Genomic DNA, 25,506 nt, shown 5'->3' on the forward strand with positions numbered 1-25,506 from the left:
GGATGGGACCCTAAGCAGCCTAGTCTAGTTTTTGATCTGGTGGTTGGCAACCCATCTTCTGGCAGAGGGTCTGGAACTTAGTGATCCCTGAGGGCTCTTCCACACAAGCCATGATTCCATGAATTCATTTAAGTTTGTTTGTTTGCTTTCCACTATCAGCTGGAATTAATCTGGGAAGATTCATTATGACTAAACATAAAAGTTTTTTTTCAAATCATCATTAATATTATTTTTCTGAATCACTATTATCCAGTTGAAATACTGCTTTTTACCTTCCTCAGCATTGTCAGCACTAACAGTACTGCAGTGCTACCTAAAATGCAAACTGTAGAGCCAGTTTGCAAAAAGGAAGCAAAATACAAAATTCTTCTGGTGTTTTTAGACAATTTAGTTCATGCCTATGAGCAATTGATTTGTCTGCTTGCTCCTGCTGGGCAGCCTAACCCTAGGGCAGAGAGACAGAACAGTGGAGCACAGGTGGCAACTTCCACCAGCAGCTAAAAGTCGAAGTTTTCTTTGTGCTTTATGTGAAGCTAGGTCTCAAACGTGTTTGATATATTCTCTGATTAACAAGAAATGTCCATAAAGGAGACCTTGGTTTTTAAACAACCAAGTTAATTTCAAGCAGAAATCTTCTTTCCTGATCCTCCTGTCTTGTTCACCTGCTGCCTTTTTGGCTGATTTTGACTGGAGATGAATATCAAAATCTTAAGGTGCAACTGGAACCAAAGAGTTTGCTTTATTGTTTCAAGCAGGCACAAATATCTTAGGAGAATTATTAAAAGCTATCCCTCCCCTTTAGCACAGCTCCATGAAACCCAGGGTGCATGTGGTACCCAACTGACTCTGATTTTTTCCTAACATAAACCATCTATTCACAGGAAACTGGATTTAATCAGAGGTAAACTGCTACATACGCAGAGATAATTCTGGCCGCATTTAAGCAGATGCTCTCCTAACTGTATTGCTGCTCATTGTGCTCGCACATTTGAGTGGTTCACAAATACTCAAATCAATTAACTCCTTCTGAGGATGTCTAAATTTATTACTACCTTGTATCTCCTTGTATCATATATCACACTACCGTAGGCAGAACAGTCTCCAGGATTTATACCACCTGAGTGTGCCATGCTTCAAACAGCCTGAGGTCAGAGAATGTGCATAAAAAGGGTTAGGAAGATTTACAGTAGAAGCTGCCTGAAATGTCTGCAACATGAACATGGGGTTCTCTTAAAAGCAAAGATAGTTTGAAACCTGGCTCTGGCAATGATTTCTATCCATGTTACTCTGTTCCTCCTCTATAAGTTGAGGAGGATTCGGCTTCCACATCTACTAGATTATTCCAAGAAGTGGATGTAAATTATTTATATCTTTGTTAGTTATTGATTATCTATTGCTAAACATTACCTATAAAGGAGAGAGGACCTCTACAAAACAAAAAATAAAATAAAATAAGTCTAGAAAGAATAGTAGAATAAATACCAAGAGAATATGTTTTGTTTGTTCATTTGCTTTAAATTGTAGTAAGATGCTCTTTACTTGCATTTTTTTAATATACTGAGAAGGGGTTAAATTGGATCTTTCTTATCCACCAGCCTTCTTTCCTCCTGGGTCCTTTTACTAGTTACTGGACCGAATACTTAACTTATCCTTCAGAAAGGACCTAATCAGCTCTGTTTTATAAAGCACATTTTATATTCATGCTTTTAAAATCATAGAATCCTAGATTGGCTTAGGTTGCAAGGGAACTCAGGGGTCACCCAGCTCCAGCCTCATGCCACAGGCAAGGCTCACTAGCTCAGGCTTCCCAGGGCCCCATGCAACCTGATCTTGAATACCTCCAGGGATAGGACATCCACAGTTTCTCTGGGCAACGTATGCCAGTGCCTCACCACCTTTTGAGCAAAAATTTTCCTTTTCATCCACTAGAACACCCAAGTCTTTCTTCACAGAGCTGCTCTCAAGGAGATCCCAAGGAGTCTGTACATGTCTGGGATTACCCCTAACCTAACAAAGCACCTTACATTTTCCTTTTTTAAACCTCACTAGGTTATGTGGGACCACTTTTCAGTCCCATCCAGGTCCCCTTTGGATGGTGCCCCTTCCTTCTATTATGTGAACTGCATCACACAGCTTGATGTCATCAGCAAACTTGCTGAGGATGCACTCAGTCCCCCCATCATTGATATAGACGCTAAAAAGCATTATAATTATACATATATATTTCAAAACACTTATTCATATATCCCCGAAAGGAACACTGATTAAATTTAAACTAATTACCTAATAAAATACTTTCTCAATCTACAGAAAGCTCTTACAGCTCACATGCTGTTGGCGCTGCTGCAAGCTCCCTATGCAGTAGCTATACTTGATGTTTAAAAAAAAAAAAAAAAAAAAAGAGTGAAAATTTATACCACTTCCTGCAGTTTTTTTGGAGAAAATACTTTTAATAAGTACTAGAACTATGTGCTTCTCCCTTCAACTTAGCTCCTTTCAAGTTTAGAATCCTCAAATCCAAATATTATTTGTCACGTCACTAGAGCCAGTGCCCTGTGTGAATGCAACTTTAATGATGTTACAAAAACCACTGCAGATATGATCCACCTGCAGTTCACAGAGAGAGCAATTAAGAGAATGCAGAGCAATCTCTTCCGAGCTAATCACACCCAGCTTCTCAATTTCCATCACACAAACAGGGTCTCGCTGACACTGCGTTTTCAGCACTGAGCTGTTCTGTCACTGATACAAACTCTTCCTGATAATGTAATTAATTAACTGCTTGACTTCTATTTCTCCTAGAATGATCACAATCTCTAGTACACACTCTCTACATTTGTTTGCACTCACAAGTTTCTTCACAAATGAAGATGTGACATGTGATTCCTACAACAAAGATCTCCAGGCAACAGAAAATGTGTTTGACACTTTTTTGGAAACCAACTACGTGCTTCTTCAGAGCAGACACTAACTCAGGAGATATTTCTTGCAAGGAAGTTTGTTCAAGTAGTTGACTCTGCAAATTCAAATGCAGTTGCTAAAATTGCACATGCCATTTGTTTCCTGAGCTTGCACTACAGGCTTCTGTTGACACAGCTGCAACAGGGATACCTGGAGTCCCTAAGCTGTGGGATCTCTCCAATAGAAAATTGATCAGCAAAGTTATACTGTTAGCAGAGATGCTCATGTCATCCATGGGATGAACACTTCATAGACTATATAGACAGAACCCATATCTTTCCTGCTGATAGCATTTATTTATGAAACCGTATACATAGACAGCATTTTCTCATATTTGTTGTAGAAGGAAATACTTCATGTTGCCTCTTTCTGATTTAGGAACTGATCTTAATCCCATAAACTCACCATAGGAAACCCAGAAAGCCTGCATCCCTCCATCTGTACCATCTGCATTATCCAAAGAACTTGCTTTTAGTACATGTCATGTCACAGAAATCAGAAAAACAAAAGTCACAAGGAAGCTCTCTCAAATTGTTTCCTTCACATCATCAATTCAAACAATTGTCTTTTTTCTTGACTCCTGTTGTCTGCATAGGAGCCAACAGAGGTAATAAGATGTGTCTGTTTCAGCCTCAGTGCTCTGGCAACGTATTTAAGGCTAAGCAGAATCAGTAAACCTGATGATAATGAGCAAAACTGACAGATTGACCTGAAACTTTAATTAACTACCGGAGCTCACAAATTATCTTTATAGATGTAAGGCGAGCCTTAAATGAATTAAATCATACATTAGCTATTAAGAAACAGAGAAATTAATGACCAAAGCACAGGTTTATAACAAAATAAAGCAAAGTCAATAAAAAAAGACATTACTACTAACTTACAGAAGAGTGAATGAAATTAATGCAAGAATAACAAGCATGCCAAGGGAGCATGGAAAAGCAGAAGTGCTAAATAAGAGCAGCAGGCACAAATGTTAATACTTTAGATTTGATATTATCCTCAATTTTTTATTGTTCAGAATAAAGAGAACTGAAAACTGGGTTCTGTGAAAAGGAAATTTCCTACGTGGGGCCAGAAAGCATAACAGTGCTCTACGATTTTTGATGTCCTACAATAAATACAAGTTGAACACAGTCCAAGATATAGCTAACTAGGCAAGGTGATAAGCAAGTTGGTTTTTCTCTTCCATAAAGATGGTCAGAAGGCTTCCCTTGGGATAACAAAACTTCTGCTTTGTGTTCCTTTTGGTTTAGGCATTATTCTCATAAAGTTGATTCATTTAAATCTGTATTTCTGAGTATGATATGTAAGCCATAAGGAATGAAGCAGAAACTTCTTGTAACAGTATCAACTTGCATAAAACCTCTAGGTATGGTGCAGTGACTCTGAACGGTACTGCAGCTTCTCATTGGGATAAATAGTTTTGCTGAAGGCAAGTGCTAAACGGTTATGTAGTTACATATATATATTGAGTAAACAACTAAGCATATAACATTGAATCATTCTACACTTACCTAAAAATGTCCGAGGCCTCCTTTGACACAGAAAATCAATCACCAAGCTTCAGACACACAATAAGCTTTCAACAGTATGAAGTAAACTGGTGCATGATGCTAATAAACAACAAATACTTAATCTCTTAATTAAATGAAGCACTACCAAGCGTGATCTGCGGTTGCATCAGGTAGTAGTTCCTTTCCGGGCTTCTTAGCCACCACAGATGTTCAGAAGACTGAAAGGAAATGTTTCAAAATAGCACATGTCCATCCTGAGAAATGAGAAGACAATTGCTAAGCAAGACTACTTCAGTCTGTGGAAACCTCTGGAATCCCACTTGGCCAGCAAAGCCTGAAAGAAATATGTATTCCTCAGATTTCAATCAGAAGGCAGCTTTTATCCTCAGAAATGAAACCGAGTTGATAACTAGCTTTTTGGAAGCTGAACTGAAGTCATTGCTTGACTGGAGAGCAACATTTGTAATAAAATCCAGGCATGTCTTGAAGGAGTATGTGTCTCATAAGTGTTCAGAGCTATTGGTTTTCCTTATCTTCCCCTAACTTTAATTGTAGCCTATTACTAAGCCATAAGCAACAACTGCAAACACACAGATAGTTACTTTCCTTCAGTATGGGGTGAATGCCCAAGGCTACATTCAGCTTGTGTGCAAACAGTGACAGTGCATACACAGTAAGTTTTCTCTGGTTTGTATTTTGGATGACAGTGTTGAGCTGTGATCCACATAGGGTTGTAAGGAAGATCCTTTCAACAGATTTAGTGTTTTCTGTTGCACAACTACCATAAAAGAAGACTGAATTTAGGCTTTGTAATCACAACTTTGCTGGCATTTTTTGTAACAGGAGACAGAAGGGAGCACAGCCCAGCCTGCTGGCACTGCAGTGTTGAGTGAAAGAGATAGTAAAGATACTTGTCAGTAGCAGGGATGGAAGAGACTTGATTGTATGCAGAAATCACAGTGCCTGAGGAAACAGTTTCACTTCTTTTTCCATCAGGACAGATGCTCTATCACCTGTGACTTTTTATTGCCTTTTCTCCTTTCCTTTCTTCTATTTATCCCTCTTATTTAGAGGATTAAATATGTAGAACTCCAGTACATCTCCTTGCACAAAGGCTGCTGCCACAACCTCCTTGTCAGGAAAGTCTCTGTGTGGACAACACAGAAGTGAAGGCCATGACTTGTGATACAGGCTGTTGGATACAAGCTTGATCAGAATGAGTGTCTAGTGCTGAGGAAGTAGGGTGGAGGGGCAGAGGTAGTGACATGTCAAACCATAGAAGAGTGCAGCCTGGAAGAGACCTCTGGGTCATCCAGTGCAGGGTGTAAGTCTACTCAGATCAGGTTGCTCAGGGTCACATCATGTGAGTCTACCGTTAGAAAAATATAAAGGAAAAAATCTGTCTCTTTCTATATATGTGTATATCTATCTATAATCAAAGACTTTTGTATCTAATTTTATCTAATTGAAATTTCTTGTATGTTCCAACTTATCATTTCTTATCCTATTGCTGCCAGTCTACAAGAACAGGCTGACTTGTCTCCTCAGCCTCACCCTATACCTCTCTTGATATCTTCTCACTCCTTCACTAGAATTGCTCCAGTTAGCCAATGTCTTCTTCCTTATACCAGAGCACTGAAAAAAGGGACACAGTACTCCCAGTCCAGTACCATGAATACCAGGGAGAAGGGAAGGACCCCTCCTCACAGCCGACTGGCAGCTGCCTACTGCTACAAACCACATGGTGTTTGTTGTCATTGCTGCCATGGCACAGCGCTGGCTCATATTCACCTTGTAATTCATAGGAATTTGTTCTGGTCCTCTGTACAGTGGAAATAATACAAGTATAATGTACGACATCCTAACCATACTACCCCAACAGCCCTCTGCTAAATCATGTCCCAGCACAATCATGTCCCAGATGGTTTTTAAACACACCCAGGGACAGTGACTCAGCCACCTCCATGGGGAGCCTATTCCAGTGCTTAGCAACCCTTTCTGTATAGAAGTTTTTTCCTTATATCCAACCTAACCTTAACCTGGAACAACTTGAGGCCATTTCCCTTGTCCCGTCACCTGTCACCAGTGAGAAGAGACCAGCCCCGCTCTCTCTGCCATCACCTTTCAGATACTGGAAGAGAGCAATAAGGTCTCTCTTCAGCCTCCTTTTCCCCAGACTAAACAGCCCCAGTTCCTTCAGTTGCTCCACTGTCACATTTTGATCAGAAGATTTTATTGCTTTTTCCATCTGAGACCTACTCCTAGACAGCTAATTCTAGCCTAACATGATGTTTGATTAACTCTGTTGACAAACTTTATGCACTTTTCATATTCATAAATAACATATAATAATAATAATAATCGACAGAGCTCAGTACTGCTGTAGATTAAAAATTTCTACAGCAATTTTCAACATGCATATATTAAAAGGGATCTGGGAATACTAAAAGGGAATCTGCACAGGATCTGGAGCAAAAGTGGATCAGATAGTTTTTTCTGATATTCCAGATGTTCTTTCACATTCTTCTAGCAGGTCTGGGTCTGATATCAACAGAAGCAAACAGTAATATGAGTATATTTGCTTTCATTTCTCGAAAGGAAATGAAATAAATGACCCAAAAGATGTAATGGATCTGTGAAAAACAAGAGAGTGATTTCTTCTCCTCCTCCTGCTTTATCACTACCCTCATGACAGAGCTACTTGCCAGCCTGAAATAGGACATGACATGTTGTCATCTTTCCTCCCCTATCCCTATCAAGTCCTTCAGGGATTCTTAACAGAAATGACTTATTTCAAGGAAATAATTTCTTTCAGCTTATGGCACTTCTCTCTGCCTTTCTTCTACTCATTCTGTTGTCACTTTTGCCCTTTTTACTGTTATTTGGCAGTAGCATCAGTTATCTCAAGGTTGAAAATTCCTCTGAAAATAAAAAAATCTAAGAAAAAAAAATCAGAGAAAATTAATTCCAATTTATACAGTGCAGTTTGTCACCTATCACAGCTGAAATTTTAAAAAACTCGTTCATAAAAGCCCAAAAACAGAAGAATTTCTCTGTATTCCCAATATCCAGTATCTCCCTTGCAAACAACTACCAGGGCTAGAATAAGAGAGAAAGAAGTGTAGCAGAAGGGTGCAGAAATAAACAATGCATAGCCTGAAATAGCCAGCTTAACCAGGACCATGACATATGGTGCTTTGGGCTCAGTGCTATCTTCTGTAATACCACTGCCTACACTATGGAATTTCACCCCAGATACATTAGTTTTCACAAGCTATTAATAATGACAGGCCTCAGTTTCTTTGCACACTGTAAAAAAATTAAAAAAAAAAAAAAAAGTCAAAAGACTACCTAAAAACCTCTTTCACAGAATACTGCCCAAGATCTGAATAAGAAAATCTATTTTCTATAAAGAAATAATCATCTCAAACTCCAAACCTTATGTGACTTAGTTGAGACATCTTCATTCAGATTAATTCTTCTCAGAGAAAGAATAAAGTTGCAAGGCTTACTTTTAGAGGATCAAGACTTAAGGGATTTGTAAAGTTACAAATACTTTTTTTTTTTTTTTTCTTTTTTTCTTTTTGCATTTCAATTTGTTATCCTGGGAGATTTAAATATGTACAAATAAAACAGGAGATTAAAAGTCCAAAGACAGTTTGTCACTTGATGGTTCGGATGTTGTCTTCAGTCCATGTCATATAGCAGTTTACACAATGTTTAGGAACCCGTAACATCTTCTGTCATATAGTGGTGCCAGAAGATAATACTAGTTGGTATAATGCATAGAATACATATATTTTACAGACTTTAAACGAGAATAACAAAATCTCAGCCTCTTGATCAAAATGAAGGTATCAGCTAAAGTGAAATATAGCTGATACTGTACTGACTCCAAATGCTACCACTAATTTCTGTTGCCAGAATGACTTAAGATGGATGAAGGATGAAGACAAGTCATAGGTAGAAAGGATACAGATTGATAGAGGATTTCATTCTCTAATGCTCCAACACCTTGACCTGAAAAATCCAGTGTTACCTTAAGTTCTTGTCTGTGCTCACAGAGGTGATGGAAACGTAACCGTGGACCAGAAATCATACCACCTGACCATATATATGACACACCACACTGATCAGATGAGTGATTCAAATTGTTCAGTATGCAAAGGAGTACAGGGTATTGATTGCTAGTAGAAATGTTCAGATTAAAATTTCATGCTTATTTGTCAGAGGATATGCTCTAAGGCAGTAATACACTCTTAATTCTCCCAATAAAAGAAAAAGAAGAAAAGAGGAAAAAAAAAAAAAGAGAGAGAGAGAGAGAGAGGCCAAATTCACTAAATAAATAAACTGCATGCACTCAGTTCCGATAATGCGTCTTGGGAAGTACTACATTGTTTTCTGAAGGTCGGATCCATTATTTTGAAACAGAATTATGCTGCCAGCCAACAAGCTTCTACTCTAACACTAGAATTTTTTGGAAATGCTGGTCTTTTTGGAAATCATTTCATTGGCTCTAATTCGACAGAAGTTAAATATTCTTAAAGTAAAACAAAAATTAATTAAATACTATTGAAATCATTGACTTTAGGGTGCAATTTGAAAGTGCAACCATTCATGCTTGCTTAAAAGCACAGTAATCCAACTTAATATTAAATTACTCCTGCTGAAGTTACTACAGAAAAATCTGCCATCTTGAATGGATTCTTTTTCTTCACCTACAGTCATCAACAGTGCAATTAACACAAATCATCCCTAAGAATCCTAAGTTTTATAAAAAACATTCAAAGCTGTATTGTTTAGGACAGGCATAGATAGTAAGATAAAAGTGAAAAGTGAAAGTGTGAAATGTTACAGTTTTTGTAAGTTACAGTAATAATTTGAGATTCTCTACTGATGTAGTTTCAATTTTATATACAAGTAAGCTTGAGTTCACTCAGTTTATTAATTATAAGTGAAGAAATGTTACAGTTTAGTGGTAATTGCTCAAACAATAATTTTGTGCAGATAATGCTTTTTAGCACAATTAGTTCCTCTAATCTACCAAGGCAATATTGCTTAGGTACTGACTGAGTACATCATGTATGTCTTCACATTTCTAGTATTTACCTACAGTGGACATAATTACTCATTTTTTCCGCACCTCCCCATATTTGGTGCACATCAATTCTGAGGCTAAGAACAGAGAAATGGGAAAAGCAAGTAGTTCTTTCATGGTAAAGCAAAACCTGCTAAGTTATAAATTCTTCCATGATAAAGCAAAACTTGCTAAATTATAAACATATTGGAACAAAAGGAAATATTCATGGTTGTATTTTTTAAATCTTCTTCAATTTATTAATAATCTTTTATATATATTTATTTATGGCTTTGAGCAAAGACAAAAGAAAAAATATCTAATTCATCCCCAATGATAGTTATTGTAAGAATCAGATCTATAGTCTTCTCAGCAGCAGTAAGATCCAACCTTTTTCGTTAATACATTTCATCCTGTACAGATGTAAGATTTCATACTTATGGGCTTACTTATGTACAGAGAAAATAGGTCAGTTCAGAAACTAGCAATGGACCTTTATATTACAGGAATGTGAGTCATTTGGTTCTTAATCTAAATATATATACATTCATACATACATTATATATATACGTATATAATTTTATACCCTGTACCATTTATTTTTGAATTAACATACAAAGCCTAGATATTGTCCACTCTATTACAAAGTCATTAAAAATTATTTATGGTTTCACTGAAAGACCATGTGAATTAATATTTCTTCATAGTGCTTAAAATAAAATAAAAATATATATAAAAATATTTTGCTAATAACCCCATTTCTCCTATTAAATGTAAACCTTAAAGAGTTTTTAAGATCAGGATATGATCTTACTTGACAGAATTTGTTAGCATTAAAATAATATAGGGGGTATTGTATTGAGAAATAAATGGTCTTGCAGCGTATCCATAATGTTCCAAAAACGTTTAAACGATCGCTTCCTCATAGACTACACTGGGCCACTTGGATTAATGGCAGCAGCATGTTAATGGGTTAATTACATTGTTTTTATTGGTGAGTGGGAGTCAGCAGAAACTGGAAAAATATATATGTTTTGAATTTTATTTGATGTACCATTTTCGTAAAAGGCATAACAGGCAGCATGGGTTCAAGCTCTGTTAGCTTTAGAGTATTTACTTGGCTCTCAAGTACATCTGGATTCACTGCATTACGTAGTTTGTGATGTTATTTAATTTCTCCATGCATTGTTAAACTCAGCATTAATGGGAAAACAAGAATTCACATCCTTAACATGGGTCAGCTGAGTTCCGAGGATCAAAATGTATGCTTGCATCATATCCATAATGCTGATATTCAATGAGTTAAAATATGACACACGTAATTTCAATTTCTATTTAATGTGTGTAAATCAGGCACAAATGATTATGAAATAACTTTTTTGTGTTTGTGTGTGGATAAGATAACATGAAGATTTGAGCAAACAAAACAAAACATTCACAAAACAGTATGCTTTAACCCTGCTTTCTGTTACCATCTCCTTTCTGTTTTGAAGACATAAAAAATAATAAACCTTGTACCTATGGGCTATGTTTGACACTACATGCCTTAGGATATACTATCCATTTAATTACAATATACAAAGAGCAAATCGTGCATTTCCAGACAGACTTGATGCTATATTATATTTATTTTTGTTTTAAATTAACACCACAGTCAACTACAAAACTACAGTGAAGACACAGAAAGCACCTGAAAGCCTAAATCAAGCTGTGGTTTACAAATAATTATTTTAATGAAAAATCTCACTTCTAGACTTAAACCAGAGATTCAAAGTCAGCATTATAGGAATTTTAATGTAGACACAATCAATGAATGGTTATTATTTTCTAAGATACCATAAAGCCTTTTCCTACAATGGCTGACTGAACCTATTTTTATTTTTATTTTTTGTCTTTTTTATTTTTTTTTTCAATTTTTATTTTTATTATTATTGTTATTATTTTTTTTTTCCAAAGCATGCATGGAATATTTGGGGTTGCTATTTAGGGCAAGGAGAAGAAAAGTGATGGTACTGGTGAAATACAAGCGGTTTGCAGGATCAAGCGTACAATTTTGCATAAAACATTGCATGTAAAAGTAACATCGTAGGTTTTAAGCCATTGCATTACAATTCAACAGTTGTGTTTCACTTAGCTTTAACAAATTTTAAAACGGTAAATTTCGAAGTGAAGAGTTGAACCTAAATTCCTAAACAAAGACCTTGCAATGGTACACCACACAGCAGCTATTTTTGTTCGGGTCTAGAAAGGTATTTACAGTGGCAACAGTCTGTAGAAGTCTTTTGCAATGCGAAGAAGGAAGTCCACCCAGTTTTCTGAAACAACAGAAGGGCTGTCATGGTGTGAGGCTACAACCTATCCAGAGGAGCGCTAGTGTCTGCCTTAATTTGTCATTCTAATTCTGAATGGAAAGTGCTAAAATGGGAGACGTGGTGGGAAACAACAACAGAACTCTTCACGGGAAATTATTAACAGTATGTGTGAACAAACAGAATAACAACAGTTTCAGAATACCACTCAGTCAGTGCTATGTTTTAGTTAGGTTATTTGTTTTATGCTTGTTTGAAGTTTGTTACTATGTTGATGGTTTTCCCACGGAAACAAGAAATTTCATGAACAGAGAAATCTGTTAGATTGGTTTTGAAGTTTACACATTAAAAATAAATAATTTTACAGCTGATTTTAGATTTCTTTAATGGTTGCAAGAAAGGAAGACATGAATTCAAACAAGTTTTCTTAATCCCTTTTTTTGAATATATATATATATCATATATATATATAAATGTTACATTCGTTATGTAGGGCAAAGCTGTCTAAAGTATTTTTCTCATAGTAGAATGCTGGGGTACATGAGGAAACAGGCTAGAACAGTTCCTGGGACCGCTCTCAGTTTGTCGCAAGTCTGCTTCTTGCAGTCACCAGGGATCATAAGTTTGACGCGAACCGTGGCTTGTCTCCCTCGGGCTCTGTGCTTAAGACTGCAGAAGAATCCCTTGGCAAGGGGGCTGCGGGTGGCACGGCCCCCCGGTTTGGGGGGATGGCTCCCGAGGACATCTGTCGGAAGAGAGAGACCCGCTGTGGCACGGTGGCCCGGCTGGCTGGAGGCGCGCTGGTGCCGGGGGCCGGCTGCGGAAGAGAGGCCAGGGACTCCCCCACGGTGGGGTGAGGCCTGGCGATCAGGGTGGAGATCTCGTGAGGCAGGGAGGGCTGTGAAGCAGAGAGTGGACGCACCTCCCGGCTCAGGTTGGTGTTGTGGAGGGCCTGGGTGCTCTTGTGGACCTCATTCTTGGGTGCAGTGCCAGGTGGCAGCTGGGGTGCCTGAGACTGCTGCTGCATGAGAGAGAGCTGCGAGGCTGTGGGTGAGGCATACTGGAAAGTTCGGCCGGCCAGGGGGCTCTGTACTGGTGGGCTGCAGACGGCAGTGGTGTAGGAGCAGGGCGAGAGGATAACGGCTTGCTGGGGTGTCTGCGTGCTGGGTGAGGGGGAGTGCAGGTTTCCATGGGACAGGCTGCCAGCGGTGTAAACAGGAGGGGACTGCGTCCTGACGCGTGACGAGGAGGAGGTGGAGCTGCTGGAGTTCAGCGCGGGCATCTGTTGCAAGCTCACTGGGGCGATGGTCTGTACCATCTCCCTGTCATGCTTGACAATCTGCTTCAGGATCTCGTTCTCCTGGTTGTTGAATACCCCTGTGTTGAGGTCCTTCTGGAACTTCTGCAAGAGGATGGAGTTCTTTTTCCCTGCACAGACAAGCAAAATACTTAGCCAGCTTGACACAATGACTTTGCACTTTGGTTTCCATCACTGATGGGCACATCAGCATTGTAACTGCCTGTGGCCTTCACTCCCTCACTCTGCTCCAGAACTGCATGCTATAATAACACACCACATTCAGACACCTGAACTTTCTGTGCCCCTTCACTTGCAGTGCATTGCCATTATTACAATTACTCTGAAAATGTAACCATGGTAATTTACTGAACAACAGGGTGGAAAAAGCCACCAGGCTCTGCATACGTAACATCTTTCTCATTGCAAAACTGCCCTAATTTCCACTTCACTGTTACATAAGTTATAAACACGTCTGCCTTTTAGTACATTCCCTGGAACTAATTATTAGACATTAGTAACCACTGACCATTTGTATACAAGAAATCTTCTTTTCTTTTGTGTGTGAGCTAATACGAGCTCACTGTACCTGCTTACCCAAACAGGCTATATGTGACATACTGATCTCCTCTCTTATCCTCATGTTTGCTTGATGCACTCAGTGTCTGCAAGATGCAGACACAAATTTTCTGTCATCAGATACAGAGGCATACAACTGCACTGAGTTGTCTCTGTTTTAGATAAGGCAGTCTGCATTTTATCTTTTCTGTTGTGTAGATTTTGTGTTGTAAACATTGCACTTCAGACTGGACTACCACTACAAGAGCAGACTGCCCTTTAATACTATCATTATTAAGGCACATATTACTTAGGAGTTGGACTGAACTTCTAGAGACCACTGGAAGACAAATTGTTAAGAGTTTGAAAATTCTCAACAAGATAAATTAATATACTGAGTGCTCATAATCCAAAACTATAAAATAGATCTCTTCAATATTATAAACCTGTATGTGTATTTCATTTCTTTACTCCTGCTGTAATATGGAAAAAGCAAATACGTTTTCATCCAAATCCCATTTCAGCTTAGAACAGACAGCACAATGACAATGCTCCGCAAGTCTTTCTGTATTCCCTTTGAAGAAACTGAAGACTTATCTGTCTATGGGGAAATACTTACACTGGAATTTTCTTGTCAAGTTAGGGAAACAACATCAAAAACAAGATAAAAGATATTTTATGAATAGTTCCATTTTAAAATCAGTGTCAATAAAGATGATCAGAGTGCATTTCTCTCTAACTAAAGCCATATATATTATCTAACATCTCCTACTAGAGAGGTCCAGAATAGCTAGTTGCACAACAGCAACACTCTTATTTTGATAATCTGCCATATCATTCTGCCTTTCATTCGAATATCCTTGGCCTGCTTTTCTGATTGCAAGCAGATCTGAGTAATGTCAGTGTGCAGTCATCAATGCTAACAGTGCCCATGTTGTGAGGAAAATGAGAGCCCTGCTGCAAAGGATTAGCTCACTTCAATAAACACAGGTTTTGAGAGCACAGAGAGACTTCAGCTCTTCTCATCATAGATGCTATCTCTAAACTATTTATGTAGGAAAATGTCGTGTGTGGCTCACCAAACTGCATAAACCCCTGAGGGCAGCAGAAGAAATACATAGACTTAATAAATAATACTAATGATAATTAAACTATACAAAGTAATTCTCACAGAAGCACCAGGGCTCTCTAAAATTCATAGTATCATAATATTAAAAGTGGGCAGAACTACTTTTCTGGACACATCTTATTTATATATCGATCATCAGAACATTTATTTCCGTGTAACAGAAATGAAATTTTTAACAAAGGTTTAAGCTAGGCACTTTATCCTTCAACTCAAGGAGGAAATGCTGGAAATCTTTTAAGAATATGAAATATGGAAAAAACTATGATACCTATCCTGTCGAGTCTATCAATTGCCACTGTTTCAAAGGCCCTTCTCATCATGGGATACTCTTCCAGAACCTCATTGAAGTTGTCCACTGAGAGGGAATAGAGGCGACAGTATGTGTCTGCTCGAACACTGGCAGTTCGACGGCCCTTGGTCAAGAGGCAAATCTCTGGAGAGAGAAAAATTCATTACACACAGGAAACAAGTTAGTGAATCATGTGTTATTTAACTGCTAGGAAATGAGTCAGTGCAAACAAGTACTCAGAGGCAATTTTTCTACTGCTGTTTATGCAAGGTTGCACGGGCAGTTTTAAAAGTATTTGATTCTGTCTCTGCTACTCTGTAGAAATAACTGATTTCTTTTAAGAGCTGTGTTTCTCAGCTCAGATTTTATCAGGCTTCTACTTGTAAGAAATGATTCATCAGCTGTCAGTTTACCAGATCAATTAACCCAACTGATTCTATTGATTTATAAAATACACATATCCAGCTAACACAATTATTATGATTATTTTACTTACTCAGCAGTTTTTCTATACTATTTAATACATGATTCATGAACACAAGAACTACTCTAAGAAAAAAAAACGTTTCAAGCATGAAAATGATTTCTGTTCTTCTGAGTTCTATGTCATAGACAGTTTGGGAGACAAAACTAAAAAATTTAGCAAATTATTTCCCCTTGTTTTGCTAACAGTTGAACCCCTTTATGACTACATAATTTGATTAGTCTAGTGGGCTTTCTCTGAGAGATGATCCAACAGGAAATTACCATTCTGGAATGAGTGGGACCAAAAGCAAATGCAGTCTTAAAAAAAAAAACAAAAACAATACACGTCTTAAAACTGTTGATTCTTGAATCCACAGGAAAAGAGTTATTGGATAAAGTCAATGTGAAAGGATTGCAACAGAAAAACATACAGGGAAGAATGAGAGAGATGCATATATCGATCTCATGGAATGTTCCCAGCAGAAGAGCTCAATATTCAGACATTACTTAAGTTCTTATTTTAGTAAGGTTGTCAAATTGAAGGGATTTAAGATATCACTCTTTTAAAATGCATACATTGTCATTCTTTCCTATACCTTCACCCCTCCTTTCAATTAAATTTTGCTTTAGACAAGTTTATATGAGATTTACCATTACCTATAGAACACAACACAGGATAAAACACGAGATTCAGGTAGAAATGTTTTTTCATATTCAGCTAAAACTGAAGCTGTTCTCAGAAGACATCAAAATTAAAAAGAGTTTGGAAACTACTGAAAAACTATTTGGATCTATATATTTTTAAAGTACAAAACAAAATTAAAAAGTCAGTTGTAAAAATAAATGTTTTAGTTGATCCAATTTTCATGTTTGGAAATGAGAAAGCACTTAGAAAAATTCTGAATTCTAGGTATCCAGTAGAGTGGGATGTAGGTTTTCCTATGCAGTTCTAGAACTTAATAGCACTGAGTTCGTATTTAAATACTGGAAGTGGACTAGGAAACAGTCTTCTACCATACTCTTGTATCTAACAAAATCGATCATTCTCAATGAAATGTGGAAATACAAATATTTTTTCCTTAGCTACATTTTTTTAATTAAAATAAAATGTAAAGAACCTTGATGGTTTTTTGTTCTGATACTTTTTGCTGAAGAATTTTCATATGCTACCTAACCCTGAAGGCTTAGGAGCTAAAATGCTTAAATATAAGTGGATAAATCAAAGTATATTAAATTGCATTCAGTGCTAGAATAAACTGTATTTGAATCTTTATGGCTCTGGGGAGAATTTACAGACTAATGAGTATTGTAAGAGTCTCAACCCAATGTCCCTCACAAGACCTGTTACCCATGAAAAATGACTGTTTACTGTAAAGAGCCAGCCAGGTCACAGAGAAGTCAGTTGTTCCTTCTTTCATCCCCCAGGTCATCCTGACCCCTTCTCCTTTGATTATACGCACTGCATTTTAGTTACAAGAATGAGAAGGACATTTTGCCCAACAGGAGAAGTTAAATGCAGTGAATGCCCGCTCTGTTTCCTAAGATACTTTTTAGGTCTCATCCAGAAGATCATGGAAGTTATTGAAATAATTTTTATTTATTTATTGTCCATTTTTCCTCCTTCATTACTCTTGTCAAATAAGAAGACTGGAACTAACTACTATGTAAATTATACTTTTCAGTCTGAAAATCCTGTATCAGGCCACAGCTACTGGTTTAGGAACATCTCTTTGGAAGGCTCTTGATATCAATAATAAAGTCTTCTATTTAGATATAGTATGAAAGGATGGGACAGATAAGATATGAGGAATATCATGAAGTCTGAAAAGGCTATTCCTGTCAAATACTTCTTTTAGATAAATAAAAACTTTATACACATGTATATGTATATAAAATTAACTGTAGACTTCAAGAGAAGAGAAGAAAAAAGCAATGAACACATTTTCAAGATATGTACATACAGACATACATATATACATATATATAAATATAGGTACATCCTGGATACCTTTGTATATATATATATCATATATATATGAATTAACTGTAGACTCCAATAGGAAAAAGTGATGAAAATGTCCAGGGTATACTTATGATTGCCTTTGTGGCATTGAGAACACCAGGTGCCCTCACCAATTATGCTCTCGTTGACATTCAATTGATTTAAATGGACTATGAACAACAAACAATAGCACAGGAGTGTGCAGGAAAACACAAAGGGCACAGACTATTTTCAGTTTGGACAAACAAGGTTTTTTATTAACATAAAAAGAAAGTGCTTGCAGAATATTAGTGACTAATTTTCCTACCTGTGGTTGGCATGGTGCATTGCCTTCATGCTGACATTTTAAAAGTGCCAAATACTTCGAACTTTCCTTTCCAAATTTAAGAATGTCTTTAATTCCCATTAATAATTATATATTAGGCTACAGTGAACCTGTAATTAAACTCTTAATTCATGATTTACTTTAATTACTTAATCTTTTTTGACAGGTGTTGCCTAGAAAAGTCTAAAACAAATGTCAATTATTGTACTAATGAAAAATAACCATTTGAAAACACCAAACAATGCTAAAAACATTCATTTGATTATATGGATCATATTGAATAAAAATCACCTAATTAATCTGCAAAAATCACAATTTGTCTTCTGCTTACACCAGATCTATCCCACAGAGCAATCTGCTTTGAAAATAATATAAAGACTCAATTACCATGCATTTTCTGCTGTCAAGGCATCAACAGAAAAAAACTTCAATGATTGAAGTTTGAAGCCAAACCAATTCTGAAGACTATGACTGTAACAATAAGAACTCATCAACATCATAGCTGTTACGCACATGCATGGCAATAGAAAAACTGTGTTCACTTTTTGAATTCTCCTGTTGCTGTGAGGTTCCTAAACTTTTTTTTTTTTTTTTTTTCATTGTAGGAGCACATCACCCCAAGCATTATTTCTGATGTTGTAACTCTTTCTTAGTCTTTACTAGATAACTACATGGAAGAGTTACTCTAACAATGATTTCCTGTTTCTGTAGACAGACCTAAGAAATGTTTTGTTTTCTCTTTTCCCACTGGTGAGCAGTACAGCTTAGCTGACACTGTGCCATTTATCCATTAACAGTCATTCCGTTTTCGATAAAGATTATACTCCACACATAACTACTGAGCTTTTTATCCACCTTAAGATTTGGTTAGAGATTGGAAGTAAACTTCAGAAATCCAAATAACAATCTGAAGTTGCCTTGCAGACAAAACATGACAACAAACAAGCTGTGCTGAAAAAGCAAACAGTTACGAATCAAGTTCTCAGCTCATTCATTACAGGATACTAAGCTAATCCTATCTCCAAGGAATACATTTCTTACTTTAGAAGGGTATACAGTAATATGTAAAAAATGAAACGTTACAATGAATTAGTATCATATGCACAGCTTTTGCAAGGACAGAACTATCAGAATTAGAGCAAAAGTTCCCTTCACAAGGTATAGAAATTATTATTATTATTTTTTTTTTTTTTGTAGAAATAAAAAGATTAGTTGACTAGTATGTAAGTCATATAGGCCTCCCCATATAAAAATAAATTAAAAATAATTAGCAGTTTCTATGTACATTTAAGCTACGGCAGCTTATTAAGAGCTTTGCCCATTTCCAAAGCCATAAAAGATTTCCTATTGCCTGTAAGATTCAGCATTGCAGGATCTAATGAAGTGTCCTTCCAGCTGAGGACAGCTGACTCTTGCTTCATTTCCTCAGCAGGAAGCTTGTTTCATCATGTAGCAGGCAGATATGTTGCTGTGGAAATAGGTAAGCAGCTATTCAGACCATCTGGCAACTTTCAGCAGCAGAAGAAAGACTGAAAATCAAAGCCATTCGAAAGCAGTAGCTCTTTCACAAAGCACTAAAACCAACAGTTCTTGGCCAGGAATTAGCCAATGAACACCATCTTGGCATGTCAGTCAGCTAGGTACTGTAAGATTCATCCTGGGACATACTTTATAACAGGTAACACGAGTGACACCTTCTCTTTGGCAAATGGCTATCTGAACTCCAAATAATTAAAAGAGACTCTTGAGAAATCACATCCTTCAGAAATAGAATGTTTTTCCAGGTTTTTGTTGACTTCAGTATTGATGATGTAGAAAACAGAAATAGATGGCTTTAACATGCATTGCTGTATGTCTGTCATTGTTTTTCAGCTCTGGAAGATACCAAATAGTTCTGTATTTTTAAAATGTATTTATCTTTTTCTTCCAATCCCTTCCACTACTGAAAAAAAAACAAAAACAAAAAACACACCACAAACCAAACCAAACCAAACCAAACCAAACCAAACCAAACCAAATCAACCAACCAACCAAAAAACAAAACAGAACAGGGATATGCATATTCTTATTTAAGACCCCGGAATGATGAATACTGGGTCTTATCAATTACGATGATCATTTTGTTCAAAATGTAGTGAATAAATGGCAGATTGTATTTCACAGTTATTTTGTAAGATAAGTTTTGCCCAAACAAGACTGCTTGGGGAATCGTGAGTGATATCCCCCAAATCGAAGAGTGGATGGAACTGAAAAGGTTCAGGTCACACTTGGATAAACAACTCTTCCAACAGCTCCTGTTCTGCATCAGTCCACTTCCTTGAATAAGGCTTAATACACTACTTTATAGTAGTCCTGATAAAACCAGTCTGATAATATGCTATTCATTTAAGCAAACCGGCAGAAGCTTTAAAATGCTATCTACTATAGTAAAAGTAAATGTTGATATAGCAAAACCATTGTAAGCATATATTTAATTTGAAGTTGGGCTTGGGCGCTGTAAGTCAACCCATATTAGGCAGTGTCTAATGAATTGTAATTTTTTTAAAAAAAAAGGTAGATAACTTGATTATTTTTTATTTTTTTTTAAGTCCTCATATTTACTGTAAGGTAAAAACTGATACACCAATAAGCATATTTCAATATAATTTGCTTAATATTGATTGGAATTAATATTGATTGCTTAATTTAAATCTTTTCAGAAAGGTTGTTCTGAAGTCATGCTTACTTTTACATCAAGAAAGACAGCCAAATATACAGGGTTAGAATACAACTGCCACCAAAAAAAGTGGAATGCCATCTCCCCGGACAGCCATTTTATGTTGCATCCTGGCCTGCCTTTTACTTTTTCTCTGTAGGTGTCACAAATAACTGTGGTTAAGGTTCATGATTAGAGAAAACAGAGGCAGCAACATTTCTTTCATCTTGCGTATTTTCTCAGCTCAGTCTTTGGAGAAAGCTCTGTTTGATAGAAAAGAAGCTTAGGACCGTTATGTAAAATAGAAATGCAAACCTCTACTTTGTGTTCATTATTATTTATAACAGGATATCCACAGAGTCCTATTCTATTTCCGAAAAGTGCTCTTTCTACCAAGAGACTAACATACGCTAGTTGTTATCTCGTAAAACCTCCTGATTTTTCTGATTTTTTTTTTTAATTTTTTTATTATTTTTTTATTTATTTATTTTTATTTAAAATTGAGCAAATGGCAACAAACTTAGTTTTCAAGATGTCCCTAAATATTTAGTTCTTATACTGGTTGGGTCACAGTAGAAAAGTGGCTTTGTTCTACTCATTTTATGCCTTTTGTTCAGAGCCCTGTTTGGTCTTGAAAAAACTCAGTTAATTCCTTATGTATTTGCTGCATGGCTCTTGCCATCTTGGGTCTGACAAACAATTACAGTTGCTAATTAAACTATATTAGCTGAATTTTAGTGGTCTATAAAATGTTGCACTTTTTTTTTTTTTTCTGTCTAAATTATTAAACAAACGATCAGAGTCTGTCTGTTTGAAATTAAATGTTTAGATTAAATATTTAATCTAAACTCATATATTTAGGTTAGATGATACTGTGCAAAAGTGAAGGTACTTGCAAAATTATAATTTGGCTTATCTGCGTATGTCACTTCAAATTTCCACTGTATGCTGATGTGACATTTTGAGTGTGCTAGTTTTCTTAGTTATAAATACTAAATTAGAAATTAGTTAAACTACTCATGAATTTGCAGAATAAGAACTATATTTGAGTTCAAGCCTATGTTATTTAGATAGTGGAGGTTATATTATCTTTTTTTTTTTCTTTTCTTTTCTTTTTAATAATACTATTAAATATACATCCGTTTTATTGCTAATTAATTAAACTAAAACCAAATCTACTTTCAAGAAGGATTTCAGAGCAAGTCATTTTTTTCTAACTTCTTTAAAAGTCTCTAGCATTTTTTAAAACTGCCTTAAACTTTTTAAAACAGCACTATGTCTAAATAGTGAGAAACTCTTCCATCTGCTTGGTATTTTCTATATTAACTATGGTATCAAAAGAACAATGTGATATGTAATCCAAGGCATTATGCTGTACCATGAGAAAATTGTATCTTCAAAATGGCAAACTAGTTTGTGCTAATAAGGGCATTTCATTTCTGCGACCTCTTGCAAGTAAGAGTGTTAAAAAATGGTCCGTACTGTTTACCTAAAAGTATTTACATGTGAGTTGTTATGGGGATCTTTAAGCTTTTATTTATGTACTTTGAATGTGGCAAGTACATCAGGGAGGCTACTTATAATTAATTATGTACTTTCAGTGAGATTCTGGATTGGCATATAAATTCAAACAGCTGTAATTCACCATTACTTTGAATAATGAGTAGCCATCTACAGTATTTTTGCAACTATAAAGTTGTATCATGTCATGTCATTCGGGTATAAATCACAACAACTAAAGCAGTGAGCAGTCAGGCAGTTGAACAGCATTTTCTCTTCTATATAATCAATACTATACTGCCAGTCCTTAAAAGTTGTCCATCCAAAGGAAGTATCTAGAGTGTACCCAGAAAGAAAGAAGTGGCAAAATGTAATCTAAAGTGACTCAACATTTCCCATGGTATTATTTTCCACTGCACTGGTCTAAAATATACTGACAATTGCTGTTCTGAAATGGGGAAAAGATCCAAAAATAATAGGTAGGTCAAAGTAGTTCTGTCTAATTGGACTTCCAGAAGCTGAAGCAAATGCAAGATACAATTTATTAGAATCTAAAGCTTGAAAGCGTAACTATTAAAATGCTACTAAATAACTGAGGCAAAATAAAGCACGTAAAAATATGAGGTATTCCATAAATGACACTGTCAAATCAGTGCAACAGAATAAAAACAGGGAAAATAAATAAATAAATAAATAAATCCCATAGGATGTCTCAGAATTCTGTGAAGATGGGGATTAAGTCAGCTTTATATGTGATTCTGCTAGATGAACACTGGTATTTGGAAGTTACATATACGTGTCCTTGACTAAAGAAAAAAAACACATTCATCTGTCTCTTACCACAATCCAAGCAGTAACAGCACTACGTATGGAATTTTACATAGAGCAAAAATCATAAAAATACCATAGATCAGCATGTATCAAAAATGTAGTTTGAGAGAATCACGTGTACTTCCTCACATTTGACAAATCTGGAAGCTCATAGGAAAAAAAAAAAAAAAAAAAAAAAAAGGAAAAAACAACAAAAAAGCCTGAAAGACAACAAACAAACAAACAAAACTTTTAAAGCAATATGAGTTTTAGTTAGTCTACAAATTGGCTTATTGATGACTCTAAGTGTCACGATACCACTGAGATCTTCAATGGGGATAAAAAAAGAAAAACAGCAGGAAGAGGGAACCACAAGAGATACGCCTCAAACTGGTACATGAATTATTGCACACACAACTACTGGAATTAGGAAACTCCCTCCAACTACAAACACAACAAAAATCTCCATGGGGGCCCCAGTCTAACGTAAACGATAAAAATATATCCTACACATCCTACACACTCAGTTTGGATTCCCCTAGCAAGACTGGCATTCCCTCAGCTTTAACACAATATCTGTTAAAAACAGAAAAATTGAGTTATAATTTCCTGGAACATACGTCTGGGCTGCTGAATGAAGGAAAGCCTGTATAAACACAGGTGGGAAAACAGATGGAAGAGGAAAAACACAGCAGAGACACAAGACTTATCTTTCGTCCTTTGAGGTTGCCAGCCCCTTTGCTAGTACCTTCAGCAAGGAGAACAGGACCACAGTGAGGAGACAATGACTTATTAGCAAGCAAGCAAAAGAAGGAAGAGCAGCATATGGAATACATTCCCAGAAAGCCTCTTTCAGTAAGTTCTGCTGAGGATCACTACTGTTTGGTTAGTGGTGGATTTATTCACAGTTTTTACTCTTTATAGGCATGTCAGCCCCAGTCTGACACAGCACTTAAACACAAATGAGGTTCAGTACATGCTTAGGTGGATCCAGGACAGCATGCCCTCAGTATCTCCTCAGACTGTATGAACTGGCAACTGGAGGGGACATCATGAAACCACTCCCAGTCCTCAGCATGTTTGCAGGGGTAACAGTATGAGTTGTAAATAGAAAAATATTCCTTTTTTTCTTTGCTCCCCAAGCAGCGGCTTGCAGTGAACACCAGCAGACTCCAGGACTAGAGCAAGGGATGCACAGAGAAGTGGAGGATAACTAGATATCAGGACAGAAAAGGCTTTTTTTCCTGGAGGTAAAGGCACTTCACAGAGAGATCTCAGTGTTGTGGCTAAATCAGCCCTAGCAGCCACATCCACAACTGACTGGGCAAAAGGAAGGGAACTGTAGGAAATGAGTTCTTTTATCACAATAGACTTCTCTTTTATCTATTATACTCATGTTTGTTGTTATTAATCATGGTACCTTTGTAAATCATCAACATATGATTAGTATAGAGTGACCGTAATATGATTTACTCCACCAAAAGTCAGAATTCACTTGTATTAGGGGTATTACAACATCTTAGGGTAATAGGATACATTAAAATATTATTTTGCTATATAAAGACTTAGTAAATGATAACCTATGCTTTTCTATATGTTCATTACTCATATTTTTGTGCCTTGCTTGTAAATATTTAAAAATCCTCATTTTTTAACACATTTATGTACCTAGTGAGGAAGAAATAAATAACCTCTTAACCCTTATTAAATATATATAAAATAAATAAACAGCCCCTCAACTCTTCCTAACACAAAAGTGGTCCTTAAGGTCTTTGAGCAACTTCTAATACAATCACTGGGTACCTAGAGGAAAAAGTCCCGCAGGAAACCTGGCAATTTTCCCCCTACTATTTACTGTCAGGATTATAGCACAAGGCATGGTTATGTTTGAAATATTGGTGAGTTAATGAAGAGAAACTCAAATATATACTGAGAGGGAAAAAAAAAAAACATCCAGGGTGTCTCAGAAACCACTGCTGTATGCTTGACTAATATTTTATATTTTCATCAATGCTAACTGTAGATATGGGCCAAATTACAAAATAATATTAATAATAATTTAACTATCACAACACCTTCAATATCCAGAGGGAACAGAACAGGCTTTAAAAGTGGGTCCATGTGAACCTAAAGAGATCCTACAGTGACAAGTGCAAGGGCTCCACCAGGGTCAGGGCAATCCCAGATATGTTTACAGACTGGGAGAAAAACTCATTGACAGCAGCCCCACAGAGTAGAACTTGGGGAACTAGTGGATAAAAAGCTGGATGTAAGCCAGCAATATGTGCTTGAAGACCAGAAGGCCAACTGTATTCTCACTCATTCTCTTAAGCATGCTTTTTGTTCTCCATCAGAGATGGAGTGATGGGAAGGGCTGATGCAAATGTGGAGTACAGAAAAGGATAGTACCAGTCATCATTTGCAAATTCATACTGGCACTTGAGGTAGATACGAAGGACAAAAACTAACATCCTACATTCTACTAGGCTAAATAATGCTTCTACATCCAAAGTTCAGCATTAGATTTATCAACACACATGGAAGTTAAGAGGTAGAATACTCTCCTGACAGC

The 25,506-nt window shown here is 36.6% G+C and overlaps 1 protein-coding gene across 1 annotated transcript in view; it reads right to left on the reverse strand.

Annotated features, from left to right (window-relative positions):
- Nucleotides 1-9,626: 9,626 nt before the first annotated feature.
- HCN1 (hyperpolarization activated cyclic nucleotide gated potassium channel 1) overlaps nucleotides 9,627-25,506 on the reverse strand; it is a 195,462-nt gene continuing 179,582 nt past the window's right edge. Inside the window, exons 7-8 of the mRNA XM_072360351.1 lie at nucleotides 15,117-15,281; nucleotides 9,627-13,292 (exon numbers count right to left, since the gene is read on the reverse strand). Coding sequence (XP_072216452.1) covers nucleotides 12,481-13,292; nucleotides 15,117-15,281 — 977 coding nt within the window. The 3' untranslated portion in view covers nucleotides 9,627-12,480. The remainder of the gene's footprint in view (nucleotides 13,293-15,116; nucleotides 15,282-25,506) is intronic.

Source organism: Excalfactoria chinensis, chromosome Z (genome assembly GCF_039878825.1).
Source record: "Excalfactoria chinensis isolate bCotChi1 chromosome Z, bCotChi1.hap2, whole genome shotgun sequence".
NCBI lineage: Eukaryota > Metazoa > Chordata > Aves > Galliformes > Phasianidae > Excalfactoria > Excalfactoria chinensis.